General features: G+C 40.7%; 1 protein-coding gene across 4 annotated transcripts in view; it reads right to left on the bottom strand.

Annotated features, from left to right (window-relative positions):
• The window catches only part of prrc2c (proline-rich coiled-coil 2C), a 29187-nt gene extending 3446 nt beyond the window's left edge, over nt 1-25741 (bottom strand). Inside the window, exons 1-29 of one of the 4 annotated variants that reach the window (XM_066676128.1) lie at nt 25399-25741; nt 21832-22002; nt 21148-21325; nt 20220-20332; nt 19874-19999; nt 19497-19780; nt 17967-18046; nt 16548-16687; nt 16356-16440; nt 15938-16118; nt 12924-13494; nt 12159-12331; nt 11233-11488; nt 10685-10898; nt 7957-10371; nt 7456-7616; nt 7171-7325; nt 6553-6943; nt 5915-6003; nt 5459-5653; nt 5045-5290; nt 4762-4854; nt 4521-4622; nt 4141-4327; nt 3750-3950; nt 3433-3554; nt 2986-3128; nt 2619-2853; nt 2402-2509 (exon numbers count right to left, since the gene is read on the bottom strand). In XM_066676128.1, coding sequence (XP_066532225.1) covers nt 2402-2509; nt 2619-2853; nt 2986-3128; nt 3433-3554; nt 3750-3950; nt 4141-4327; nt 4521-4622; nt 4762-4854; nt 5045-5290; nt 5459-5653; nt 5915-6003; nt 6553-6943; nt 7171-7325; nt 7456-7616; nt 7957-10371; nt 10685-10898; nt 11233-11488; nt 12159-12331; nt 12924-13494; nt 15938-16118; nt 16356-16440; nt 16548-16687; nt 17967-18046; nt 19497-19780; nt 19874-19999; nt 20220-20332; nt 21148-21325; nt 21832-21946 — 7359 coding nt within the window. In that variant the 5' untranslated portion in view covers nt 21947-22002; nt 25399-25741. The remainder of the gene's footprint in view (nt 1-2401; nt 2510-2618; nt 2854-2985; nt 3129-3432; nt 3555-3749; nt 3951-4140; nt 4328-4520; nt 4623-4761; nt 4855-5044; nt 5291-5458; nt 5654-5914; nt 6004-6552; nt 6944-7170; nt 7326-7455; nt 7617-7956; nt 10372-10684; nt 10899-11232; nt 11489-12158; nt 12332-12923; nt 13495-15937; nt 16119-16355; nt 16441-16547; nt 16688-17966; nt 18047-19496; nt 19781-19873; nt 20000-20219; nt 20333-21147; nt 21326-21831; nt 22003-25398) is intronic. The other 3 variants (XM_066676130.1, XM_066676129.1, XM_066676131.1) reach the window with 3 other exon arrangements.
• Between the last annotated feature and the right edge of the window lie 145 nt (nt 25742-25886).

Below are 25886 nucleotides of genomic sequence, written 5' to 3'. Positions count from 1 at the left end.
ATGGACTTAACATTAAGCCCACTTTTTTCAGATTACTGAAGGTAATCTTTCAAGTATCAGATTCGGAATCATATTCTGTAAAAGCTAGACTAAGTAACTTGCTTGATTCGACGTGTAACAGAACATTTGATTATACAGTGGAACCTCTACCTACAAACTTGATCCGTTCCATGACCCGGTTCGTAAGTGGAAAAGTTCGTTTCTCGAGTCAATTTTCCCCATTTAAAATAATGGAAAGGCAATTAATGTGTTCCAGCCCCCACCCCGAAAGTCACCCTTTTTGAACTGATATGTTTACAAAACCCGCAAATTAGTAACAAACAAATAAATTTAGCATTACTAAAAATAAAATAGAAATACATTGGAAACAGTAATAAAAAAGAAATAAAAAAAGTTTTAAGTGGTTACATATCAAAGACATGTCGACTGGCTGGAGGAGTAACAGGCACTGGCTGCATGACGGGAGGTGGGGGATGGGTGGAATAACGGAGAGTAGGCGGGTGAATGTGGGGAGACGAAGCGTGGATACGGCTTAACTTAGCACGAATTTCGATGTCTGCTATTTACACGAATGCTAAATCTACAATTTGCCAATCTTAAAAGCTCACTCAAGTCTGGGCGCTGGGAGACTCGCCTATTGAGGCCAGTGGCCATTTCCTTCCAGCCGCCAGCTCGGCAGAGGCTCGGATTAGTTTCTACGTTCGTTAGTAGAGGTTCCACTGTATTACTGGTAATGGTCTAAAGCCTCCTTTCACTTGCTCTTTGCCTTGTAAGAAAGTTCACTCAACACTCCATTCAGCTTTTGCACATCCATTTACACTCAATATGGGTGCGTCCTAATTGTGCACTTAACACTAATACTAGTCTTTGAGTATGAAAGTTGAGAAGTATATAGTTAGAAGTATCAAACTAGGATATCCTGCAAAATTCACAATCCATATTTAGAACCAATTATATATTACTATTTAAACAAAAATTATTTTAACATGTTTTTCCTGTAGGATGCTATACATTACTCATATTTTTAATTCAAGGTTAGTTAATGAAGTACCACTCTTCTATGGGAGTCCTTGACATTTCAAAGTAAAAAATTTGTACTAACCTGCTGAACTATTAAGATTAGTATATCGATATATTAAAATATATCGAGATAGAATAGAGCGAGATGTGGATTGAGGCTATATTGATATTTGAAGTTTAAGTTTCTCTAAGCTTAAAAATTGTACAGAGCCATTATGTTCTCTCACTATGAGGCTTTGCTCTCAGTCAGTCTCTCACACACACAAAATGGAGGCGAGTAACAGAGTGACGAGGATTTAGTCTATAAAAAGAACATCGGTTCGGTTATATGGATATGGTTTGGATTTTACCGGTCAGATGAGAAGCAGAGACAGACTATCTGCAGGGAATATGCCGAAAGGAGGTAGTATCAAAATGAGGGAGTACTTTGTGCTGCTGTTGTAAGTGGTGAAATAGGCTGGTACCAAACTTCTGTACGAAGCCGTTAAACTCCATGGTGCTACTGTTCTGAATTATTCATGTCCCAGTACCACTAAACCGGTTCAGACAGCATTGCAAGCTTCATTAGCTAACGCTGTGCCTTACGATAATTGATATTATTAAGGCGATTGTTTACTACACAGCAAGGGATATGCCCCCCATCTCAACAGTAGAGCCAAAGGGCTACAAAAGGCTGATTAAAACTCCTGACCCATGTTTCCCCAATGTACAATTATGGGGAAAATATAAGACACCCAATGAAAATCTTTGTCTTAAACATATTTAAACATGGACATTTGAATATTGAAAGATGAGGTTCAGATAACACAAACCTGAATGTTCTGTTTATAAAATGTTCATATATTATCGTATATTGCCATTCAGCTAAAATATATCAGGATATAATTTTTTCCATATGGCTCAGCCTTAAGATGAGAACATATTATATACCCTACAGTATTAGTTTGTAGTACACAGCTGGGAAACAGCATTTATGTCTGTACAGATCAGCATGAACAACAGTCCCAGTAACATTACTTGGGTAAATCAGCCTGTTATGCTGAGCCACCTTTTTTGAGCCTATGCATATAACGTAAATCTGCGCAGATATTTGTTGTAGGCTGAACTTTAACCAAACACGACCTGAGTGTTGGATATTTAAGGTCCTACAGAGTGACTCGCAGCAGACAGATGATACTATTGTAGCAGATATTTCTTCTAACTCACTTTTCCTCAACTTAATTGTAACACATCTTAAGGGTGAAACTTTAAATACAAATAAATTAATGGTTCTACTGTACTGCACAGAAACAAAAATAAATAATATTAGAACACTGGCAATAATTCTCATGTATTTGTTCAGGGCACAAACATTAACTATAACAAACCCTTTTTTTTTTACCTGTTGTAATGCAGAGCTGGGACTTTGCGTGGAGCTGTAGTAGCTATTCTGTGTGTGCTGCTGAACTTGTCCAGAATACAGGTTTGAATGCTGACTCATCCCCGGGCGCTACAATAAAACCATAGTACTAATTAGACATACTATAAAGTAAAATGCTTATAAACGTTTTTGTATACATAAATTTTACATTTTACCAGTAAAAGACGTTAAACCCAACCTGTAATATGTGTGTATCTATGAGCTGGGAGCCACCCATCCCTGATGGTTGGTTGAGCTGGGGCTCAAACAAGATGGGGATGTGCTGGGTGTTGGAAGTCTGCTGGAAAGCCAGACTAGACTGAGGTTTGGCCAACTCTGGAGGCTGCACACCTGGGTAACTATGCAGGGCAGTTCCTGACAGCATCATAGGAGACGGCTGGGATAGGCTATTCTGCATGAATGCTTGCTGAGACCTGGAGAAATAATAAATATAAATAAATGAAGTGCCCAGTTTGGCACAAAACACAAAAATAAATTAAATGACTACAATGCTTACACAACAGGAGATACTCTTGAGTTCATTACGTCTGAATGATTAGGCATACCTATATGGCTGAATGGAGGAGCTGAAGAGATCTTGTGGCTGAGAAACTGGAGGGCCAGTGCTGAGGCCAAGCTGAGCCTGGTGCTGGGGTTGACCCTGCAGTGGGGCGTAGATGGGGATGGGAATCTGCTGCACTGCTGTAGGCTACAAGAGCACAAAATATTTAGATGTCAACAAACAATATATTTTACTGCATACATGCTAAACCTAGCAATAAACCTAGCTTTTATCTTTAATTCCGAGGATTTTAAGCAGAGAAAATATAAAACCGTGCTGAAAAAAAAAACTGATCCTCCCAAACCAACATCGAACACATGAATTGCACTGATCAGAACAATGTCATTACAGTTATAAAAAACCTGTGACAAATCCTTGGCAAAATTGTTTTCCAATTCAACATTTTTCTCCAGGCATACATTCAGAACATGTGAAGATTCACAGTTCATACCTGTGACAGACCAGGCTGAAAGCCTTGCTGCTGGGCAATGGAGGGTGGAGCTATGCGAGCATGCGGTGTGCCAAACAGGTGACTTGTATCCATGTAGAAAGCTGGGATTTGGGCTGCAGAACCTAGAACAAAAATATACAAAGTACTCTGACAACTTAATCCAAAAAGTTCAAAGAACTGAATAAAAAGTAAGAAACAATAAGAAGAAAAAGTAACAAAACCCAGAGAAATCAAGTCAATTTTCACTATATACAAAATAGAGTCTTAGCTTGTATTAGCATGTGTGTATTTATGAAAGAGCTACATTAATGACATACCTGCTGCAGACTGGGATACGAAGACTTGTGGTGCCTGCTGCTGCTGCGGTAACAAAGAGGGAACACAGCCGAGCTGGGAGAAACTGCTGTTGGACATTCCAGAACTGTGCAGCTGCTGAGGCTTCACTTTACAGATGTTGGGAGGGTCAGATGCAGACGTAGTCTTAGTGCTCAAAGATGATGTGGTGTAGGTGGAGGAACCTGCAAAATTAAATGTCATTAAAATCAAAATCCTGAAGAACAATGAGAAAGTACAACTACTTGAGAGCTTTTTGTACAAAGCAATATTAGGCAAAATAATGTACAATTACACTAAACACTGACATTTGAATCCATGGTGTTATTTGATTACTGGGTTTTTTTTAGTTCTATAGAGAATTTTATATCCTACCTGATAACGATGTACTAGGCGTAACGGAGGCCACAGGTATTGGAGGCACAGAGGCGCTGGAAAAGGAGCTATAGGAGGCACTGCCTGCTGCTCCTCCACTAGTGATTGGGGAGGCAGAGGAAGTGACAGGAGAGCTCTTTTCTCCCAGACTAGGGGAATTCTCCCATGCTTTACGAGCTGATTCCATCTGTATAAGTGGCAGAAATTAGCCATATTAATGCATACCACAACAGATTAAACTGAGACAGAAATGTATTAATTTGGTAAACATGGGAGCATCTGTAATGCATTATGTTGCAAAGCATTATAGAAGTATACCCTTATCTGAGTATGCTTGCTTATTGAGTCAGAGAATTGTAGCTTGTGCGCAAGTGCTTTACCTTCAGTGTAAGGTCCACTGTAGCAGGAGAGACAGTGCTGAGGCTGGAGCTTTGCTGTAGGGCTTCTCTTCGGGGCAGGGGCAGAGAGTGGGGCAGCGCCACCTGAACAAAAAGGAAAACATGGAAGGCTTCATAACATGTAAATTCATAACATGCAACAAGCAGACCAAAAGAAGAGACCAAGCATGCAAGAGGAAGAAAAACAAACAAGGTGAACACCTACAGTGCAAATATCACTCACATTAGCAACCAGGCTCTCCTCCATTTTGCTCCCTCCGGTGGGTACAGTGTCAGCCAGCGAGGAGGATGGAGTAGTGTAGTCAGTTACAGACTCCTGTTATAATTATATCATCCTCATTACTCATGGCATACATCATTGAACTCCATATAACATAAATCAACAAATAAATTCTTGTTTCTATATTCAATATATATTCATCAAATACAGGCAAGTTAAATTGCATTATCAAATAAGAAACTTTCTGCAACCAGCATAAATTATGGACATCCTGCCAGTTCTTTACCTTGGAGCTGTTTGAATATTCAGCAGAGGGGACTGTGATCATACCCTCAATATCTCCAAGTTCTGAAACTTTGTCTTTAGGAGGAGAGCTAGAGTCTCTGTCCCGACTGCCTCCAGGACCACCTTTCTCCAAGCCTTCTCCATCTGATTGGCGGCCATCTTTGGCCTTCCTGTTCTTCAAAGAGCGCTCTTTACCAATGGGACCCGGCTTATACTCCTTCTGTTCAGGAGCAGCCATATCAGGCAACTGGTGGATATACAGTCAGGGTTAGGTCATGTCAGTATTTATACTTCACAAGAATATAAGAATCACTGTATAATATTAGATACAATATAATCTATGATATATTTAAGAGAGTGTGAGAGCAACACAGCATATACTGGACTTTCATTAAATTATTAAAAAATTACTTACTTTCTGTGATTTGATAGGCCCAGCACGAGGTTGCTTCTGTCTCTGTTCTTTTGGCTCAGGTAATTTATTTTCAGATGTTTTTTCTAGCAGAGCTGGTACTCCATCACTGTCTGTGCTACCCGCAGAAGAGGGAGCCCCAAACTGGATACTCTGCATACCAAGCTCCACACCACTCTCTGTTCCAGTTTTAACACCCTAATCACATATACAAAAACATTAGAACATATTTAAAAACATATAGACTAAATAAGACACATATTGGAAGCATTATTAAGACTGTTGAAGTATTAAGATGATTTTAAAAGTACATTTTGAAAAACCCTTAAAATGCAATAGTGTATAAGAATGTAATCTGTTCCTTGTATGGGCCAAACAAGTCAGTGAGGTTCAAGTAAAAATCAATTTACATTAAATACATTTAATGAAATCATGTGAATATTATAATGTAGAGAGTACCACATTCACTTCAGAAGTCCCAGTGAAGGATGTCAAGGGCTTATTCCAGGCACTGACTGAGGGTGGTTGAGGAGGGCTGATAGGTCCAACTGTAAATAAGGACAAAGCAATTAATATAATGCTAATATGACAAAGACCAAAGGTGTGATATTTCGAAAAATCTACATTTGAATTTGCAGGGCTGCAAAAAAAAAGGGTAGTTAAAGGACAGTTTTCAGTCCTGATGGCAAGTTTACCATCTGTCAATTTAGCCCAGACAAATACAAATTTACTGTGATGTGAACTTAACCATTTTTCCAAAGGGTAGTTAAAAGGGTTTAAGCCTTGTCCTAGACCATGTCATTCTTTATACAGGGGGGGAGTGTTAAAAAAAATTCAATTTGCAGTGTAGTCCAAGACTAGGCTTAATCTCTGTCTATGGAAATCGTGTGCGTGCGATATGGTCAGAAGAGTCACTCATTACAATATTCTCTGCTAGCTTATGAACAAATATGAGGAAGTACACCAAATTAGACAGACCTGAAAGCATGACTTGTATAGGAAGAAAATGCAGCACTACTATGCTCTGAATTTGCTGTGAATTTCAAGTACCCCTCAACAATTCAACTGTATACATTGAAATTTGGACCGATACTTACGTTTCTTGACATCTGGGAGCACTGTGGAAGCAGGGACTTTGTTTTCCCAGAGCTCTGTACCCAGTGTATTGTGTGTCTGTGTTTTTGTAGAGAAGTCTACAGTTGCAGGGGGCAAAGGGGCTACAGCACCCTCTAAAGGCTGGGGAGAGCTTGTGGTCTGGGCCTGAGTTGGAAGGCTGTGCTGGGACACAGAGGCAGATGTCTGTGGCTGAGTCTGAGGCTGCTGGGATTGTTGAGATGAAGCAGTCTGGGACTGACTGACTGGGGTGGCAGCCTGCTGCTGTGACACTGCTGAAGCTTGCTGCTGTTGCTGCTTTTTGGCAAGTCTTGGAGGCAATTTAGAGCCGCCACCACTTCTGCTCTTCTCTCCTGAACCCTTTTTACCCCAATTCTATTAAAATAAAACAATAAATAAATCAATAAATAACTGATTAAAAAGTGGGAAAATATAACATGTATTTTTCTAAACCAGCATTTAAACCTCCCATGAAGTTTAACAAGAGCACAGATGGCATTAACTATGTTCACCGGCCAACTACAAGTCATTTTTACTCACCAGTGACTCAACTGCAATCTGTGACAATAAATGACAACAAAATGATTAAATCTGATTTTGACCTGTACAGTCTGTTCTTCCTTCTTTCTCCTCTCCTCATCCTGCAGACGTTTCTGCTGCTTCCGAGATACAACTTCTGTGAAGCCATCATCATTAGTGTTGGACTGCGGGTCCTCAAGAGTTGTGACCTCTGGATGATCATCAATAATCACAACACCTGGAGTAATCATGAAAAACAAAGCAAAATTAGCAATGTAATTTGAAAAATAAGGCTAAAATCTTCACGCATCAAACGCATCAAAAAATAGTTTAAAAGAAGAGATGGCATTATAAAATATGACACTCACTAGCATAGTTATTGAGGTCAAACTGAGAGAGAGCATTCTCCTTCTCTTTAGGTTTCTTCACGGCTTGCTTGGCCTCTTCTTTGCGGCGTCCAGGTGCTGGCTCTTTACTGGCCTTTTGACTTGCTCCTGCCTGAGTGATATCTGCACTCTGAGCTGCAGCACTACAAGGACAAACAACTCAGTATAAAAGAGACAGCAGAAATTTGCCTATAGCAACCTTAGGCAGTTATACAGGCTTGGGGTGTACTATAAATAACAGGAACAGAAACGTTTCAAATATGGATTAATCACAAATGGGACATCAGTACAGTTTACATAAAATATCACTCAAATCTGCAGTTTAATGGCACACATTTGAAGACAATAAGAATGATCTGGAATACTATGACAAAGCCATAGTAAAATAAATATATGAATGGTGACTGTAGGTATCAGGGTCTGAAAAACAAGTCAAAATGAAAGTCCTCTTCCACTTTCACTGATAATCAATGAAGCACTCACCCCCTACGTCCAGATTTGGCTCCAGAGCCACCTCTGCGCTCACTCTTGCCTCCGCTGTACCCTCTGCCTGGTTTGGCCCCACTGTTGCCTCTGCGATTCTGCCGATCAACTGGCCTCTGGCTGGAGAAGCTCCTCTTGGCTGTGGGGATAACCTCACGTTTTGGAGTTACCCCTCCATCAGCTGAGGACCTACTCTGGGATCCTGCGATTTGGGGAGGTACAGAAGCAGGAGTTGTGGCAGCAACAGCTGCTTCCAGTGCACCCTTCCTTTCCTCTCGTTCCCTACGCTCATTGAAGTCACTGCTTTCTGACGCAGTCTCCCATTCCTCGTTGGCCTGGTCTGAAGAGTTCTGATTGGATAGGTCAGGTGACTTGCTGCCAGCAGCAACCACTCTGGTAATTCCCATCTCAGGTAGTACTGTCTCTGTGACAGGAAATTCAGAAGGACTGGGGGCAGAAGCAATGGGTGCCGAGGTGGCAGCAGCACTTTCGGGTAAAGTGACAGGTGTTCCAGGAGCTTTGGATAAACTTGGGGAAACAGATGCAGGTGCTGGGTCAACCACTGCCTCTGCAGCAGCTGCTTCACCTGCTATGACTGCTGCTTCCCTTTCCTTAAGGCGCCTGAAACGTGGAGGTTTGTCCTGCCTGGGAGGTCGTGCAGGCCTTGGTCTTCGTGGTCTCTCTCTTGTGTTTTGGCCCCCTTCTCTTACTTTCTTGCCTTCATATTTAGGTAAGCGATGATCGGCTGGTGCACCTTCCAAGCGGGATGTGTCTGCTTCTTCTGGTCGGAACGTTTCCATGGGCTTGGAAGGCCATGATAGACTATCTCGTGCACCGGCCCTTCGCAGAGGAGCTGATCTTGGGGCACCTCTTTCTCTGCCGCCTCCTCTTCGGTTGTACAGTCCTCTACCACGTCTCGACGGTTCACCCTTTGGGAGAAATCCGGGTTTAGGGCGACCCTCCTCTTCAGCCCTAGAACCAGATTTGTCTGTCAGATGTCCAGGCCCAAACCCTGAGGCAGCTTTGGTGGAGGGGCGAGACTCGGGTAAATCGCGACGCAAAGGTCTACTGGACTTAGCACTGGGTTCACGATCAGAAGCTCCAGTGTCACTAGCAGACTCTCTCCCCTCACTTTCTGAATCTGTATCTGAGCCTCTTCTGCGTCTGCGTTTGGGTAGCACTTCAAAGTCTGAACTTTCGCTACGAGTCTCACTTTCTTCACGACACCGGAAACCTGTCCCACCCACAGCAGTTAGTAAATCTGAGCGGGAACGTGGTTCTCTATATGGCAATTCGCCTCTACTGCGTCCACGGTTGCCCCGCGCCCTACCACTGTAGCTACCCCTGTAACTACGGCCACGTGAGTAGTATTCACCCCGACCTCTGCCTTTAAAGTTTGCATCAGAAGACCAGTCATTTTCTCTCTCCACAACCCTGTCTCTTTCACGTTCCCTTTCTCTCTCCCGCTCCTCTCTCCGGTAGGATCTAGGTGGAAGGTTGGACTCTTTCCGAGAAGGTAACTTGGGTTCTGAACGTTTCTCACTGGGTGGAGGCTTGCTTGGTTTTTCATCATGTACAATTGCAGTAGCTGTACCTGCTGGGAGCCCTTGCTCTTTTGCCTTGCTAGTGCCAGTAGCAGCCATCTCCTCTGGTTCAGCCATGTTCTCCTTCTGATCATCAGAGGGCTTCTGTCTCTCAGACACTGCAGCTGCAGCAGACGAAGGGACTTTGACAGATGACCCTTCTTTCTTTGATCGCTCCCCTCGCTCATGTCGCTCCTCTTTTTCTCTCCTCTGTTCCCGTTCCTCCTTCATGTCCCGCAGGACAGGTTTCTTTATCGGTCCGGACCTCCTAACAGGGCGCTCCCCTCCAGCTCCATCTCTTCTACCTGTACCTGACACACGTGAGCCCCAACGCAATTCAGCCTTCTGCTTGCTGGATGCTGGCAATGGCAGCTTGTCAGTTTTGTGTACGCTTTCAGTAGCTGTAGGTGGGGTGCCCCGGTTAATTGCAGGTCCTGGAACAAAGGGCTCCTTTCTACTTTCCTCCAACCGTTCTGTGGTACTAGGGAGATCCAAGGCCTTTGGCGTTATTGAAACTCCTTCAAACCTTGGTTCTTCCAGTTTCAGTGAGTGGCTAGAACCTTGTGAGATGGTCCTTTTAATAACAGACTGCCCAATGGATTCAACCTCCTCTCTGCCTGAGTGTGGCGCTGTTTCTGGCTCAAAGGTTGATATGACTGGTGTTCTGTCTGTCTGTATGAGACTTGGCACCTCTTCTGGGGCATGGCTAAATGCAGAGAGAGTCTCAGAAGAGTCTCTAAAGAAGTCACTCTTAGTCCTGGGCTCCAGTGAGCTGGGTTCCTGGGGGTACACTGCCGACAGTCGCCTTTCCAGCTCCAGACCAGCATCCAATCTGGGAGAACATATGATGAAAGAATTTTAATCAGTTATGCTCATAAAATAATTTACATTATTTCATTTTGTTATTGACAAAGGTCATTCAAAATATGAGAGGCCTAATAGAGTTATGTAGTTGCTCAGAATAATCATTTGTAATTTGCCACATTAATGGTGGAAATTTAAAGACAGATTTTCTTCCATTTATTGGCATATATTGACTGCTAATACATTTTCCAATGCTGCAGCCAACAATTAATTCATTTGTGCAATTCTGTCCTCAAAACCAACAAATGTGACGAATATATAATTACACATAATTTCCTAACCTTTGCTCTTTGCAATCTTCCCGACATTTAGGGGGTGTGGCAGAGGGCAATGGTTCAGCTGAAGAATAAGGGTCAGAACCCCAAACCATTCGTGGTTCACTAGGAATGCCATGCTCTCTGATCGGACGGGTGAGGTGGTCAAAGGTGTCAGAACCAGAACTGCTGTTATCTGTGGGCTCTCTACGAACCAACTGCTTCTGAGGCATTCTACCTGCTAGAAATGAAAAATAAAATAAAACCATTAATGACAATCTGAAATGCAACTTAAGGATTAACACAATAAAACAATAATAGCCAGTAAAAGGTAGAAAGTAAAGCACATATAAGGAACACCAGAAATGCTGTAGAAAATTGAAAAGAAGCCAAGTCAGTGGTAAAATGAGATAAAAAGCACCCCTTATAAAGCATGTGTTTGATTAAGTACATAAGTGAGCAATATTCAAGCCGGTAACATGAAGTGCTTCATTGGGCAGACCAAGAGAAAGAACGTGCACCAAAGGGGACAGAAGATGATTAAGGATAAACACTCTGAAGGTGGAATAATCTACCTGGATGCATGGGTGGCATATCCATAGGAGGCCGTCCAGACATCATACGTGGGTCCATGTATGACTGCATCATTAACCAACGTGGATCAAAACCCATGGAGGCCAGATGTTGGTGGTGAGGACCCAGGGGCTGATAAAGAGAGCGATGCTGAGGAGGAACTGAACCTCCTGAGGGAGACACTGAGCCTCCACCACTCTGTTGTTGCTGCTGCTGCTGTTGTTGTTGCTGTTGCCATTGCTGTTGTTTTAGCTGCTCCTTTGAAAGAACAATGCTTGTCAAAATTTTGGCATTCTACCTATACTCAAGCATCTGATCTGACATGAAATCTAAAAGTTTTCTTTGTATGCCAATCACTCTACACTGTTCAAAGGTAACCAGAACTAACATATTCCTTCTCATTGGTGAATGGAGCTACTTTATATTAAAATAAATAAATAAATTAATAAATAAATAAAAATAAAATTGCGGTACACAGAAGTATTAATACCAATTGCTTAAATATCCATGTTGGCAACACTGGCAAAAACACTTTCATGATCAACATGCCTCATATAGTTCTTTTGTAGTCAACTGCCAACAAAGATTAAGACATTTATTTAACTTCTTTAAAAATAATACATTAATATAAAGTAGAAAATTTACATCTTGCATGTACGAAGAAATAATACTAACTTTGCCAGAAGACTTGATGCACACGTCAAATGCATAGATCTAATTTAATAGTACAGCAGACATTCACAGACAGCATAGTGCTAAAAGGTTCAGTGCTTTCTGCCAAGGAGGGGAGCAAATTAGCATTGAAGCCTGTATGCCCTTGATGACAAATACTGTGATTGTAGAATCCTTATATTTTTCACACCAAATCATGAGGAAAAAAAATTTGGATGAAACGGCACAAAAATGTAACACTTTCAGAAGTATATACCTGTTGTCTGAGGAAGCGTGGTGGCAGAGATTTCTGAAACTGTTTGGAGTATCCAGAGGGGAGTGATGGACGGACACTGGCAGCTGCCTCACCCTCATTTTCAAGCTGAGGATGAGGAGTGTCCTCATTGCCTGAGTGATCCAGCCGAGGAAGAGACAATTGAGGCTCCTCCACTGCAAAAATATGAATCATCATTTGATGTTGCATAGAGTGGAATAGGGTGAGACTGTAAAGCTTACCTTTTTTAAAAGACACTACACAAATGTTATGTACAAGTTCTATTTTTTACTACGGTGCCCTGAATACCATTTTTAAGACTTCAGTCATAGCATTTGACAAGGTCGATCTAAAATAAAGACTGAGCTGCAGCCCCAACATGCTTCCTTGCATTAGGATGTTGTAATGTGTTAAGCTGTTTTAGGCTTCATTCAGGATTTATGTTGACAATGCTGAATATCGGTGGATTGCTGGGACAGCAGAGCAGTTCACTTTTATGGATATGGGTGGATAGGAGCAGCGCCTTTATAGATAAGCACATTTATCTAGTATTTAAGATAATAAAATCTAAAACTCCTACACATAAAAACTAAAGACCTACCCAGTGAATGGTATCAATATATAGGGAAAGCCCCAGTTTTTAATCATCATCTAAAACTACATGTTCAGTTGGCAAAATGGTTAAGTTCACATCACAGTAAATTTGCATTTGTCTGGGCTAGGCAGACAGATGGTAAACTTGCCATCAGGAATGAAAACTGTCCTTACCTCGACATTCTTCAGAGTTAAAGTAGTCTCTCATTGGTTGTCTCTCCACCTGCACCTCATCAGTTACAACAACGTCTACCTCTGTTACTTGGGATTCCTGATCAGTCCTGTGGGCAGGAGGGCTGGGCTGCCTAGGAGCAAACTGTGACTCCTCCTCCACACTTGGTTCTGGTCTATCATGAGAAGGCATGGGCACAGTTGGGTGGGGCTGTTGTGGAGGACCAGCTTGAGGGATAGATGTTTCAGTAGGCAGGTTAGGCACTGCTTCAGTTTCTTCTGTCTCAGCATTGTGAACTGGTGTGGTTGATTTTGCAGTCTCTGTTGTAGCAGCAGGTCGTAGTTTCTCATTGAGTCGTTTGAGTTTCTCAGCACAGGCAGCTAGTCTTTGTTCCTCCATACGCCTCTCTTCTTCTTCACGCCGTCTCCGAGCACGTTCCACAGCTTCAGAAAGCTCAGACTGTTTCTTTCGTTTCTGCCGCCAGGCCTCAGAATCATCCTCATTTGCAGCTGCAGTGGACGGCTTTGCCACACGAGCAGCACTACTTCCTACAGTGCGCCCTGCTGCCTGACCCTGTGCAGATTATCATAAAACAGCTGTTCAACAACTTCATATGAACATGACCATATGAAAGAAAAGTCAGCTGTCTGAATTAAAAACTCATCTTATTTACAATGGGCACTTTAACCAAACAATTTTTATTCTCACATGCAAATATACAGTGAAACCTTGATTTACGAATGAATCAACTTATAAATTTTCCAAGATCTCCCCTAACATCCTCCACCTCTGCCAGCATCTTCGTCTTAAGTTAAATACACTTAATAGAACCAGTTTATTTCTTTACACACACATATATATATCCCCTAAATATAAAAAAGTTAATTCTATCATTACTTAATGATAATTAGACTTAATGATAGTGTGACCTGACCTAACTATTTACTAATGCTTACTGTCTTAAAGCCCCTTAGTCCTAAAAGTGGGTAATGTTTATGTCAGTATTTCCCTGACCAATCGCAAGGCTGCCCATAGCCTGAATAGGGTCAAGAGTACAGCAGAGATAGCAGCAACATTCGGTTGGTATGCTTAACAGCGGAGAGAGAGGTCACACCGGGCTGGCCTGTACAGCAGAGTAGCAGCAGGGATAATAGTCACACTTGGCTAGTAGTACAACAGAGATGGGAAGCATCAATTTGGAGAGATCTTAGAAGGCATCCCGTTAACGAAACCACACCAAAGACTTCTGTAGGTTCGTACATGAAAGGCTGTATAATGCCATTTCTACCCATCTGTGCCCTTTTATTGTTTATTTTGTGTAAATGACAACTGCAGTTCAGAGTAAAAACGCAGAAAACCAGCGACGGCTCGAGGCTGTGTTGCCATGGTAACAAACAGCATTCTGTCCGCCAGTGATAGAGAGCTGTCAGTCACACACGGTCATTAGTATATTGGATCACGCCCACACCAATCTGAGGAACATATTTTGGTTATTTTTGAGGAGAGATTTATCATTTCTCTATTGTGTGTTTTGTTTAAACTTTGCTGAATGTTTAACATAACATCCAAGTTTAAAATTACAAAATGGGTTCCAAGGTATGGAGGACCAAACCTGCCAAAACTAAAAAAAATAAATAACTCAAAATTAATTTTTTTACATAATAATGCTAATATAAAAATAAATTTAAAAACCCAGAGAAAATAAATAAAACCTTAAATTAAAATGTGTTTACCTGCATGTGTTAATTTATTTTCTCCTGACAAATTTATTTATTTTTTCTTTAAAAATATATTTGTTATTATTTTAATTTTTATTTATTAACTTAATAACTCTTCATTTATTTCTATGTATTTTTTGCATTCATTTGTTTGTTATTTTCTCATTTTCCTTGCTCTTATATAATAAGGGGGATGTCCATCAATGACGTAACCGTGTCTAAACATTCTTATTGGTTGATTGATGCCTGATGCTGTAAATCAACTGTACATGCCTTGCTCCATCAGCGGTATAGAAATGTCGGCCTTAACATACCCACAGCACAACCTGATGGAACACTGGGACACAGTCTGCCCACCAGCTCTCACACATCAGAATGAGCTGCAGAATGTGCTGCCAAAGACATATTTTTTTCTGAACTCCTGAACTGGATTACATCATTAAGGCATTCCGCTTTATTCGAAGAGTAAACACATCTATGAATGTATGACACAGGGCTGAAGGCGCAATTGAATCCATGAAATGGCATGGCCACTTAACAAGTGGATACATACATTGCTTCATTTCATTGAGGCGAGCAGCTGGTTCTCTGAGCAGATCCAACGCCAACCTTCGCCCTGACATTTGCGCTCTCAGAAACTTGCATTAGAATCAACCGCTCTGTTCTTGACTCGAAAAACACGCCCCTTTCATTAGCATATATTGTAGGAAATACAGAAATAAATGTGAAAAAATAAATAAATTTTGAAAGTGGTTTCTTGTCTCATAAAGACATTTATTTCTTTTGTTTTAACATTCCTCATTTTTTTTTCTCTTCTTTAATTCCACTTTTATTAATCTATTTATTTATATTTTAATTTTGGTCCTCCATACCCAGGGTCTTCTGGTAATGTTAATTACGTTACCCTTACTGTAAGATGCTACCGAAAACCTGTCACGACAGCTCCCTCAATGATAGTGAATTTGAAAGTGGGCTAATTTAAAGTGCCTTTTCACCCAAACCACAATCTTAGTTTTAAAGATGTTTAATGATAAACTTTTCATTAATATTAATGCATTCCAGTACATTATTTCTCATTATTTTATTGTATTACCCTGTAAATGTCCCTGTAACTGTTGTACTGTAAATTGTCCTTCATTATCTTGAAAAGGTGCTTATTAATAAAAATGTATTATTGTTAAATCTAAACGGAATAAATACCACTCTTTGTACATTAACCTACAATGTAACAAAATCACTTGTCATGACAAAGTCCTTATGATTAATACTTTGCAATAACACAAAATGCATTCTTTTACCTGGTAATCTGGCAATCCTGTTTTGTTGTATTGAGTCATATTTCCTGGAGAAGGAGCTCTAGGGTCTACATTTTCTGCCCAAGAGCCCTTGCTTTCGCTTTTCTCATCACCACCCTCCTTCCAGCCTTCCTGGGTCTCAGTGTTGCGTGAACGTATTCTGTCCACCTTACTCATCCACTCCCTGAATGTAAAAATATCCATGTCACATCCTATATTTATAATGCAGTGGTTCCAAAATTAGTTAAAAATGCCCATGGGATACAACTTCAATAGTTACAACAGATTTTGTTCAAGGCCAGTAATTATTCTTTTTAAATAATCAGCAAATTCTCCATTTAACGACCTTCATGATACAAAAGAATGTTAAAAATATGCAACAATAAAATCAATCAAATGACAATACAGATTAATCATTTACCAGTCTCCTTTCTCCTTGGCTGAATGGTTTTCCTCATCATCACTGAAGTTCAGTTTCTCTGTGTAGTCAACTTCCATTTGGGCACCTGCAGATAAATACAAATACAAAACATTATGATCTGCTGTATATTAATACTGAAACCATAAACAACTTCTATGCGCATTTGTGTAACAAAAATATCACGTTGCTTACCAGCCCAACCCTCATCAGCATCAGTGTCTAGATTGTCAAGCTCCTTCAGTTCAGAAGCACTAACAATAGAGGGCCGATCTGGATCCTGCATCCAGGACTGAGGTGGTGCTTGAGAAGGTCTTAAACCGCCTCTTGTACTCCTTAGGGAAAAGAATAAAATGAGCATGTTATTGAAGCTATCTAACAGTAAGTTTCAGATCATACTCAGAAAATAATTGGGACACACTTGAAATTTGTAAATCATCTTTGAGCTGTATTGCATAAATAAAAAAATAAAAAGTCTGAGGTTTCACCAAGAGGCCAACAAATATTACGGTGCCCACAATTGCATTTTGTTTTTCCAAAATTAACCAAAAAAATCTATATGGCACATTCATGGCTGCAGGCAGGACAGTTACCCTCTTCAGCAGCCATGTCTTTGCAAAATGTTGAAAACATCTTGAAAGCAGCAGATTGCTCCAAAATCTCTTTGAAGTTGAACGTTAATGGCATTGTCACAGTAGTGTAACTACCTTTGCCAAGCACACAGACAAAAACATAACAGATCTTAGCATTTAGAATTATTGCTGCTAAAATCTGGATGGACCCCTGGTCTAGAGAACATGGGCAGTACAATCCTTCTTTAAAAAAATAAATAAATACATAAACATTTCCACTGTACAATGGTCCATCCCAGATGCCATTGGCATGCCTGGAAACACAAAAGGCTTAATTTGGGCTAAGAAAATTTGTGGATGTAACTAAATAACATATATTTGACAAAGCAATTCTGAGCCCATGGGTTTACATTGATCAAAGATTAATGAGCATTGTTCCTGATGCATTGTCATCTGAGGGACTGGAAATCATGTTTGTTTTCTACTTAGTCTCATGCTCTCTTTTCTGATTCCTTGAAGACTTAAATTATGCATTATAAACAAATATTTAAATATAGTTCTATATTCTTCAATCATTTTCTTGCTCATTTCTTGCTAAAGTTGTGTTCATTAAGCCAGTTTTGGCTCCTAATTGACTAGGACTTTGCTGGATGCTGCTTTTGCACTAAATCAATCACATTCACTTGTTGACACCACCTGTTTCAATCTTATTACCATTTGATGGCAATAAAATGACCTTCATATACTTTTTATTTATATATTTATCCTGATTGACATATACAATTCACATTTTCTACATGTCCTTTTTTTGTGCTGTATTTATGCAACATAACTGCAAAAACGGAGCTAGCAAAACTGCATTAACATTTTACCTAAAATACAAAAGTCAGGGTTCAATAAAACCAAGGACTTCTGACTTATTACAATAATTTGCTTGTTGTGTATAACAAACTACTTTCACTAAAAATGACCAAGTGACATCATCTAGTGCCCTGACACAGGCATCTATTAAACCCTTTTTAGTTTAACTTGAATTACTCACTTTGATCCATCAGGTTGACCAGAAAATCTGAAGTTTCCCTGAACAGGTGGGTATGGCATCCGAGAATATCCAGCGAACATCTACACAAAAAATATGATTAATCTGGTTTTATTATTAAAAGAAAACTTATATATATATATATATATATATATATATATATATATATATATATATATATATATATATATATATAATAAAATATACCCCCCCCCCCACACACACACCACAATAATGTACAGACACACCAATCACCATTCTTTAATAAACTAATTATTTTCCTATACTATAAACACCATCCTAAACAAGCTATTTTTCTATAGCAGCAAGAAATCAATCAAGCCAATATCTTTAAAAGCGAATGAACCACAGCTCACATTGGGAACGAGCGTCCAGGGACGGTGAGTAGAATTTGCTTTTTAGCCAAACAAGAGCAAGGAGAACCTAGGCAAGCCTAGTTTTGCCAGACCGTCATTAGCCATTTTCAAAAAGGTGTTCCAAAAGACGTCCAATTTAGGGCATTTCAGAAACAGATACATACCCTTGTCATTGGAAGATCTGCAAACAGCTTTGGCGCTTCATATCAATGTTTGTTTACAATAATATCAAACTATAAAAATAGTTAATCTTGTCAGTTGCTGACAGTGTGTATGATCCGGGAAAACCTGCAATTTTCTGTTCACATAAAGCTACCAATCTGAAGCACCATGCTGAGATGACATTAAAGCAACTCGTTTACCAGAAAACAACAAGTTAAATTAACATTTCTAAAACCAAGCACCTTAACATTCAACCAAATCAACCAAGTAATCTATACTTGATAAATGAACCGGGCATCGCTGGGAACTAGATATTTATTACTGACTTACATTTCTATAAGGGTCAGAGTGATAAAGCGGCACTGTAACAAATTCACAGCCTCATTTATTTTGAGTAACTGCCCTGACGTTCTAGCTTTAATAATTTATTTTTTTTACTTTGTAAAGTTAAACAAAAAGCTGTGCAGATGTAATTTACTCAACAGAAAGTCAGTAACGGTTAGATGCATTCAGTTAGATAGCAAGAAATGGGGCAGGGGAAAGCCTGCAAACAGCAAAATCCCAGACATTTTTGGCTATTTACAAATCCCTGCTGGACGCATTTTAGGTCTCATATAGAGGACTTGTCTGAGGAAATGGGGACTATTGATCACTCTAATGTCAGTGGAAACATGCCGAACAGTTAAAATTTTGTTCACAAACTGGAATGTGAAATATGGCTGAAATAACAGTTCCTACTCATGCATGTGCATTTCAACATTAGGCATCAGTCAGTGAAAATGCCTCTTCTAGGCCAGCCCAGTAAGAAATAGGTGCACTGTGAAGAGGTTTAAGCATCACTGATCTAAAGCTAGAGTAATCACTTAAAAACATGTCAGCATATCCATATAATCTGATTGTTACACTTTTTACTAAACAGTGCCAATTAAGAATTAATATATAACTCATGTCCATTAAAATAGTTGCTCATGACTTAAATCACCTTTTCACTTACATAAGGTGGCATCATGTTCCTGAACTGGGCATGGAACTGAGAAGCTACACCTCCAGGTGGTTGCTGTCCACCATTAACCTTGTGCTGGGCAGCAGGAGCAGAAAGCCTGTCTCTGGCATCTCTCTTTTCCCCAGCAGCAGGTTTCCCTGCCTCATCGGAGTCCCCTGTGGGAGAAGGAGTGCCTCGACCAACCCCCACTTCCTCAGTGGCCTTGCTGTCCATTTCGGAGGGGCTGGGAGCTACGTTCAGGTTTCTACCTCCACCCTCCCGCCAGCTGCCCACATCTTTGGGGGGTGGGAAAGAACAGATTAAAACATTTAGCAACATTCTTAAAATTATTATTTGCCATTAAATTTCTGGAGTTAAAGAGTTCTTACTCTGAGGTCTGAGGCTGGGCCCTGGTCCATAGGGCTCCTCCTCCTGTTCGACTGATTTCTCTGTTTCACCTGCTGCCTGCAGACTGGGGAACTCCTGGTGGAACTGGCTGCTTATTCGCGGACCTCCTAATTGCACAGAATATTTTAATGAAAAACAGTAAGGTATGCAGCCATTAATTAAAAAGGCAAGGTAACAAAAATAGCTTTTAGTTCCTAAAACTAAGTTACAATTTCAAAAACCATTCTTACCATGCATACAAACAGAAAATTAGGTCACAGTGAAAACCAAAATAAAAGTTTATTTTCTATCAACCACATAAAGAAAAGCATGTGTACTGTTGCTAACCATCAAGTGGTCCAGGTTGCTTGTTGTTGGCCCACGAGCGGCTTGGGCCCAAAGGGGCTTCAGCCACCTGAGGAACAGCAGGCTTTGGCTGCGGAGGAGGGGTCTCCTGCTGCCTATAATCACAAAGAGGAGAATAAAAGCAGAGGGGGGTGGGGGAGAAAAAAAAATCTTAATTCAGACGCAATGCTGTCATTAGCAACAACATCAAAAAAAATGGAGCAGGGGAAAATGAAATTTTCCATGGCAGTAACTAAGGAGACTAGCATAAGGAGGAAAGAAGGATTATATAAAGAAATAGGAGTGTAGCAGTGGCAATAACCAAAAAAGTCAGAGAGTGGGTGCAGATGGTAACTTATGATATTAAACGACAATGGCTGTATCCTCATTTCACTAGTTCATAATAGATTAAACTGCTAAAACCACATTTTTATATATATATATATATATATATATATATATATATATATATATATATATATATATATATATATATATATATATATATATATATAAACCACATATATATATGAAATACATTTCCACAATCTGGATGTCTAATGGTCTAAGATTTAACTCTTCATTCCAGTGATTATATATTCCTAACTCTAGAGAGTTATTGTTTAGTGATTTCCCTGCTTAAACAGGCATACTAAATCCTGCAATAAATAGAAGAGCTGGATGCCAGACCTCCAGGACCAGAAAGGAAGAACCCAGCTTTATTCCATTTACCAATTATGATGGAACATTACAAAGATTATATTTAACTCATGCAGTTATTGAACATACATTAGGCAAAATTTACTGTTCATCCAACAGCCATAGTTATGTCATTTATGTCATAATTATCACAGCTGTTATTTTTGCTGTTCAGGCTCATTTATCTTAGGTACTACTTGACAAAATTGTTTTTTGGACTAGTATGTTGTACCTTTCTTCTCCAGGCTGGTCTTGTTTGGAGGCCCACCCACTACCGTCCTTTGGAACAATGCTGACGTTGGGATCGTTGCCTTTGTTCTCTGCCTTCAGGCTGGGAAGGTTGGCCGGTGGGGGCATACGTCGACTGACCGCAACTTTCCCCAAACTCTGGAGCCCATGTCTGGCGGCAACTAAAATGGAATATGTGCAAATTTGTTTTCAAGCTTACCCACATAGGATTTTTTAAATATTTATTTTTTTATTTTAAAAGCATAAACATGAAGTTAACCCAGAATTCACAAAAGGTTTAGCTAATCAAGAACGGCAGTACTCATGATGAACACAGAGTGGCTCACAAACTCTTTTACTTTATTTCCTCTCTCCTAAGGCTCATAGGCATGCATGGTGGTGAGTCAAGAGGACAAAGGCTGCTTATTTGAGTGGATGATGCTCTAGAGGGGAGCTGGGGGTAAATGAAACAAGGGGAACAAAATCCCATCCAGTACTTTACGTTCCTCCTAGATGAGCAACACTTAGTGAAATAATGTATGGCATCTTAAACTATATCCTTGTCAATGGAAGCACCTTGCAAATTCTGCTAGTCTTAAGACACAGGACCCTTTTAATTGTTCAACAAATCATACTGTACTGAGGAAAATCACGGTTGTGTTTGGTAAAGCATCCATTTTTGCCTTACCTGCAGTTTTCTGGGTCTCCAGAGACTTGCCCTTGTAAGTGTTGAAGAGGCTAAGGGTTGCATACTTGGTCTTGCCATCCTTTGCCTTGGTATTCTGCCCTGACTTCTCTGACATTTCGCTGGAAACTCATTGAGTCTGGTCCTTCGGCCTCGCCCCTCAGAACCAGCCTCCTGCAGAGGCAGAGAGAGAAAGAGAGAGAAATGTGAGTATACTATTCCTCTCCAAGTCTTGAAGGCAAGTTAGAAATGCCTCAGAGTTTACTTCCTTCCTGGCACAGAAATACATGCAAAAGCCCAAGTAAGATTTTGTAAAGTTAGACTGCCTAAAAAAAAAAAAAAAAATTAATAAAATAAAATATCTCTCAGTGGTTAGTTACAAAGCCGACACACTGGTGGAAACCTTTCCTATAAATGCCTTGTACTTGTATGAGTATGATTTATTGACTTAAATCATACTCCAATTACAACATTAACTTACATTCGATTCCTTGCTTGCATATTATGAAGTGTTTGTATGTTTTACCATCTAACAGACAACTTAAGATGCAAAACTTTAAACTTTAAAAGCACATTGCCATAAATCAATGAAACGTCATGTTGCCGTGCCGACTGGTGGACTGACAGCCAGAGGGGGTGGGGCAGAGCATACAAGAGCCACATGGAGGTCCATTCATAATTTATGATGTAGTGTCAAACACCGAGAGGGGCCAAAGCCAAATGACAGAAAATCATAGGGGCTGAGGTCAGGGTCACTTCAACAAACCTAGTTATTAACTCCTCCATACACTAAACCTACTTCACTAGAACATACAAAGGCACCTTCTCAGATCATAAGCATCAATGTTTTACTCTCATACAAACAGCTCAACCATCAAAGCCAGTTAAAAAAAAAACACCATAAAAAAAACTGGCTAAATCAATGCTGCATGGACAGAGCTAAAATAAATATACTGTCCAGGATCTTAGGGTAAAAATAAGCCTTTAAAACAGGCTGATGAGTTTTATTTCAGCTGTCAAAAAAAAAAAATCATACACTTCCAAGATGAGAAATGAAAGTGAAAGCAGTGTTGTTAGATCATCACTAAGTTACTAGGAAACACATGCATAAACAATTTCATTAAAATTAGTTTTCAATACAGATTTGGTTGATTTTTTTCTTAACAAATCCAAGGCATCTCCTTGAGCACAAAGTAGTGTTTAGATTAGGAGGAAAATTGGGAAGATAAGAAACTGAGGTTAAACAGACCTCTGTTGCAAAGAACTGGCCAAACAATCAGATGGAGAGCAGAGGCCTTAGAGGCAGGTGTCAGGCAAGGACACCATGCTAAAGCACTACAACCAAAGGGACCAAAGTGTCTGTCAAAGCTTTTGTCACTTCATTAGGGAGAGGCCAATGCGTTTGTATGTCCTTTATGCTTTAGCCTTCACCATCCAAATACCTGCATTAGTAACAGATCAAAAGATCAGTGACTAGCAGTTTGTAGTACTGAAATTATGTATGGCCCAAAAGAGGTCTCTCAGATTTGACAGTTTGTAAAAATTAAAGGAATGTGCTGGTATGAGGACATAGGAGACTTTTTTTTTGCTGGCATTAAACTTATTTCAGAACCATAATATATATATAAATACACCAATTAAATAGGACAACTTGTAAGACATCCTTAAATACCATTTGGCAATTTGTTGTTTATCTACTAATTTCCACCAGTGCTTCCTGCCAATTTCAATATATCTAGCATCTGTCTCCTAAATGCACAAAACTTCCACATAGGCACATAACCCTGATGTGCATCCAAGCAACCACCCTTACTGAACTAGTGCCCCTGGGGAACAGACTGAAGTCAATAGCTCATCAATAGATTGGGCAGGAGTGCTCCTATATAGAAAATAGTACTGCTTTGTAAAAGACAGCTTTTGGTCTCCACTGAGACTGGATCCTTAGAGTGAAACAGACACTGAGATCTTGCTCAAGTCTGTCAAATTGATCCTAATTCAGTATTAGAGGACCTTCAGTTACTCTACCTATTTTGTATAGGTTTTTACTCCAACAAGGAAGTACAGAGATGAACACTTGCTTGTCAATGTCTTCCCTGATTTCCCCCTCTTCTTATTACTGCAAAAAGGGAAGATGAATCATGTCTCATCTGTTCCTGCTTCTGGTGAGTCTAATGCCCCCTAACTGTGGCCCCACCAAAAAAACCAAGACTAATTTACTGTTAATTTCACACTGAGTATACAGTTGAATTTCCAATAGAGGTTTCAAGCTCTCCTTACTTTGTCAAGCTTCATGATGTAGGGCTAGCCCCAGCTTAGTCACAGCCTGGAATCACAGGCCTTTTCCCTCACGACTGTTGAATGGACTTCTGCGTTTAAAAGCCCATATGATTGGAAACTACAAGAGCCATATTTTTATATTAAAAGCTTTTCAATGTTGTTTTCAAAGTGTTGAAGTTATAAAACATTTGTTTACTCTCCAAATCTATATATAGAGAGTTAACTAAAAATGGCCCGTTTCGGGGATACCAACGTTTGTTTGTGTACTCGTTTAGTCTACTGTAGTTTAGATTCAGTCATTTATGAAGCTACAAACAGTACTTCACCTACGATTGATATTTTTTGGCCGAGGCACATCACAGAGGACCAATCAGAACAGAGTTAATATACATACATTGGTCTTAAAAGTTGGGCACACTAAAATAACCATTATATGGACTACGGAGAAGCCATGCTAAAACACTTCATGAAACATAAAACCACATACATTTAATGGCCTTCGATGCTACTTTGAACCCAAAGTGACTCAGTCCTAATATAAAAACTACCAAACCCGGACGGAAAAGCAAAGGTAGGGTTACCGTGTAACATTTCCAGGCAGATACTGAAGGGAAAGTGTGTTTTTTTTTGTGGATATGGGATTTGGGGGAGACCCCGGCCCGGTGAGCTGGCCTCTAGACACAAGCCCTCCTTAACGAAATCAACCTGAGCTGTTCACCTGCTCGATTCGGCCTAAAGCAAAACAAAAACCGACATACAACACAGCACACAGGCCCCAGGCGCTGTATGCGAGCAGTAACACCGCAGGATTACCGCGCTGGGTGGTCTCTGGAGGTGAATTTCTCCCGGATCGACCCTCGCAGGGCGCTAGCTTTAGCTCGACTCTCCTCCCGGCGTCGCCGCCGTGCTGAACACAGCACCGCGGCACCATCTCCAGAGAAAGGCTAAGCTAACCTGAGCCTTGACACGCCGCCCAGAGCTATGAACAGAGATGTTCAAATCATCCAGTCATGAAAATACCTGGCGTATGATTCCCCGTTTCCCATTCTACCTTAAACCGTGCAGCGGTTTACACTAAACCGCACCATTTAAGGTGGAAGTCAAAATTCGGATGGTAAGCTGAACTCCAGCTTCACTTGAAAAGAAGAAGCGTCTTAATGCGAAGCGTGGAGCAGACGCCAGGGGGGTACCACTACATCATATAAGATGGCACGGAAATTAAAATAAAGAGATCTGGAGATTTAGATGAGGACAGAAGTAGCGTGGAGCGCGCCTCCTGCCCATTATTGTTACCTGTCTCCGCCGGTCCTTCTCTCTCTCTCTCCGTAAAGCGGCTGTATCTCCGGCCCAGTGTGTGTCTCTCACTTTCTCTCTCTGTCTGGCGGTGGATTACAAAAGCTAACAAGCTAATATCTGCTATGCTACGTTAGCTTAGCTCCAGCTCGCGGTCTCTCTTAGCGCGAGGCCCCACCGCTCGCGGTCCTCCAGCAGCTCTTCTTTTCGTTTCTCGCTCCTTTTTTAACCGTTACGGGTGCTACGCTGCAGGGCCTGTACTGCGAGCCCCTGTCGTGTTTCGGCGCGGTCTTTTGTCCTAGGTTTCGCTGCTGGTGTCTAGCGTGAGACTCACCGGTCTCTTGCACTCTGAGGCCCGCGGCCTGCCGCTCGCTCAAAGATGGCACGCCGCCAACACACGGCCGTGACGTCACTGCGTTCGGAACGTTATTTGAGAAGCGGAGGCGCCGAGACGCCACGCCCGCAGGGGGCAGCACGAGCTAAAGGCT

The sequence above is a fragment of the Hoplias malabaricus genome, chromosome 7, assembly GCF_029633855.1.
Source record: "Hoplias malabaricus isolate fHopMal1 chromosome 7, fHopMal1.hap1, whole genome shotgun sequence".
In the NCBI taxonomy this organism is placed as follows: Eukaryota; Metazoa; Chordata; class Actinopteri; order Characiformes; family Erythrinidae; genus Hoplias; species Hoplias malabaricus.
The sequence above is the reverse complement of the archived record's forward strand: the minus strand, read 5'-3'. Positions and strand labels throughout refer to the sequence as shown.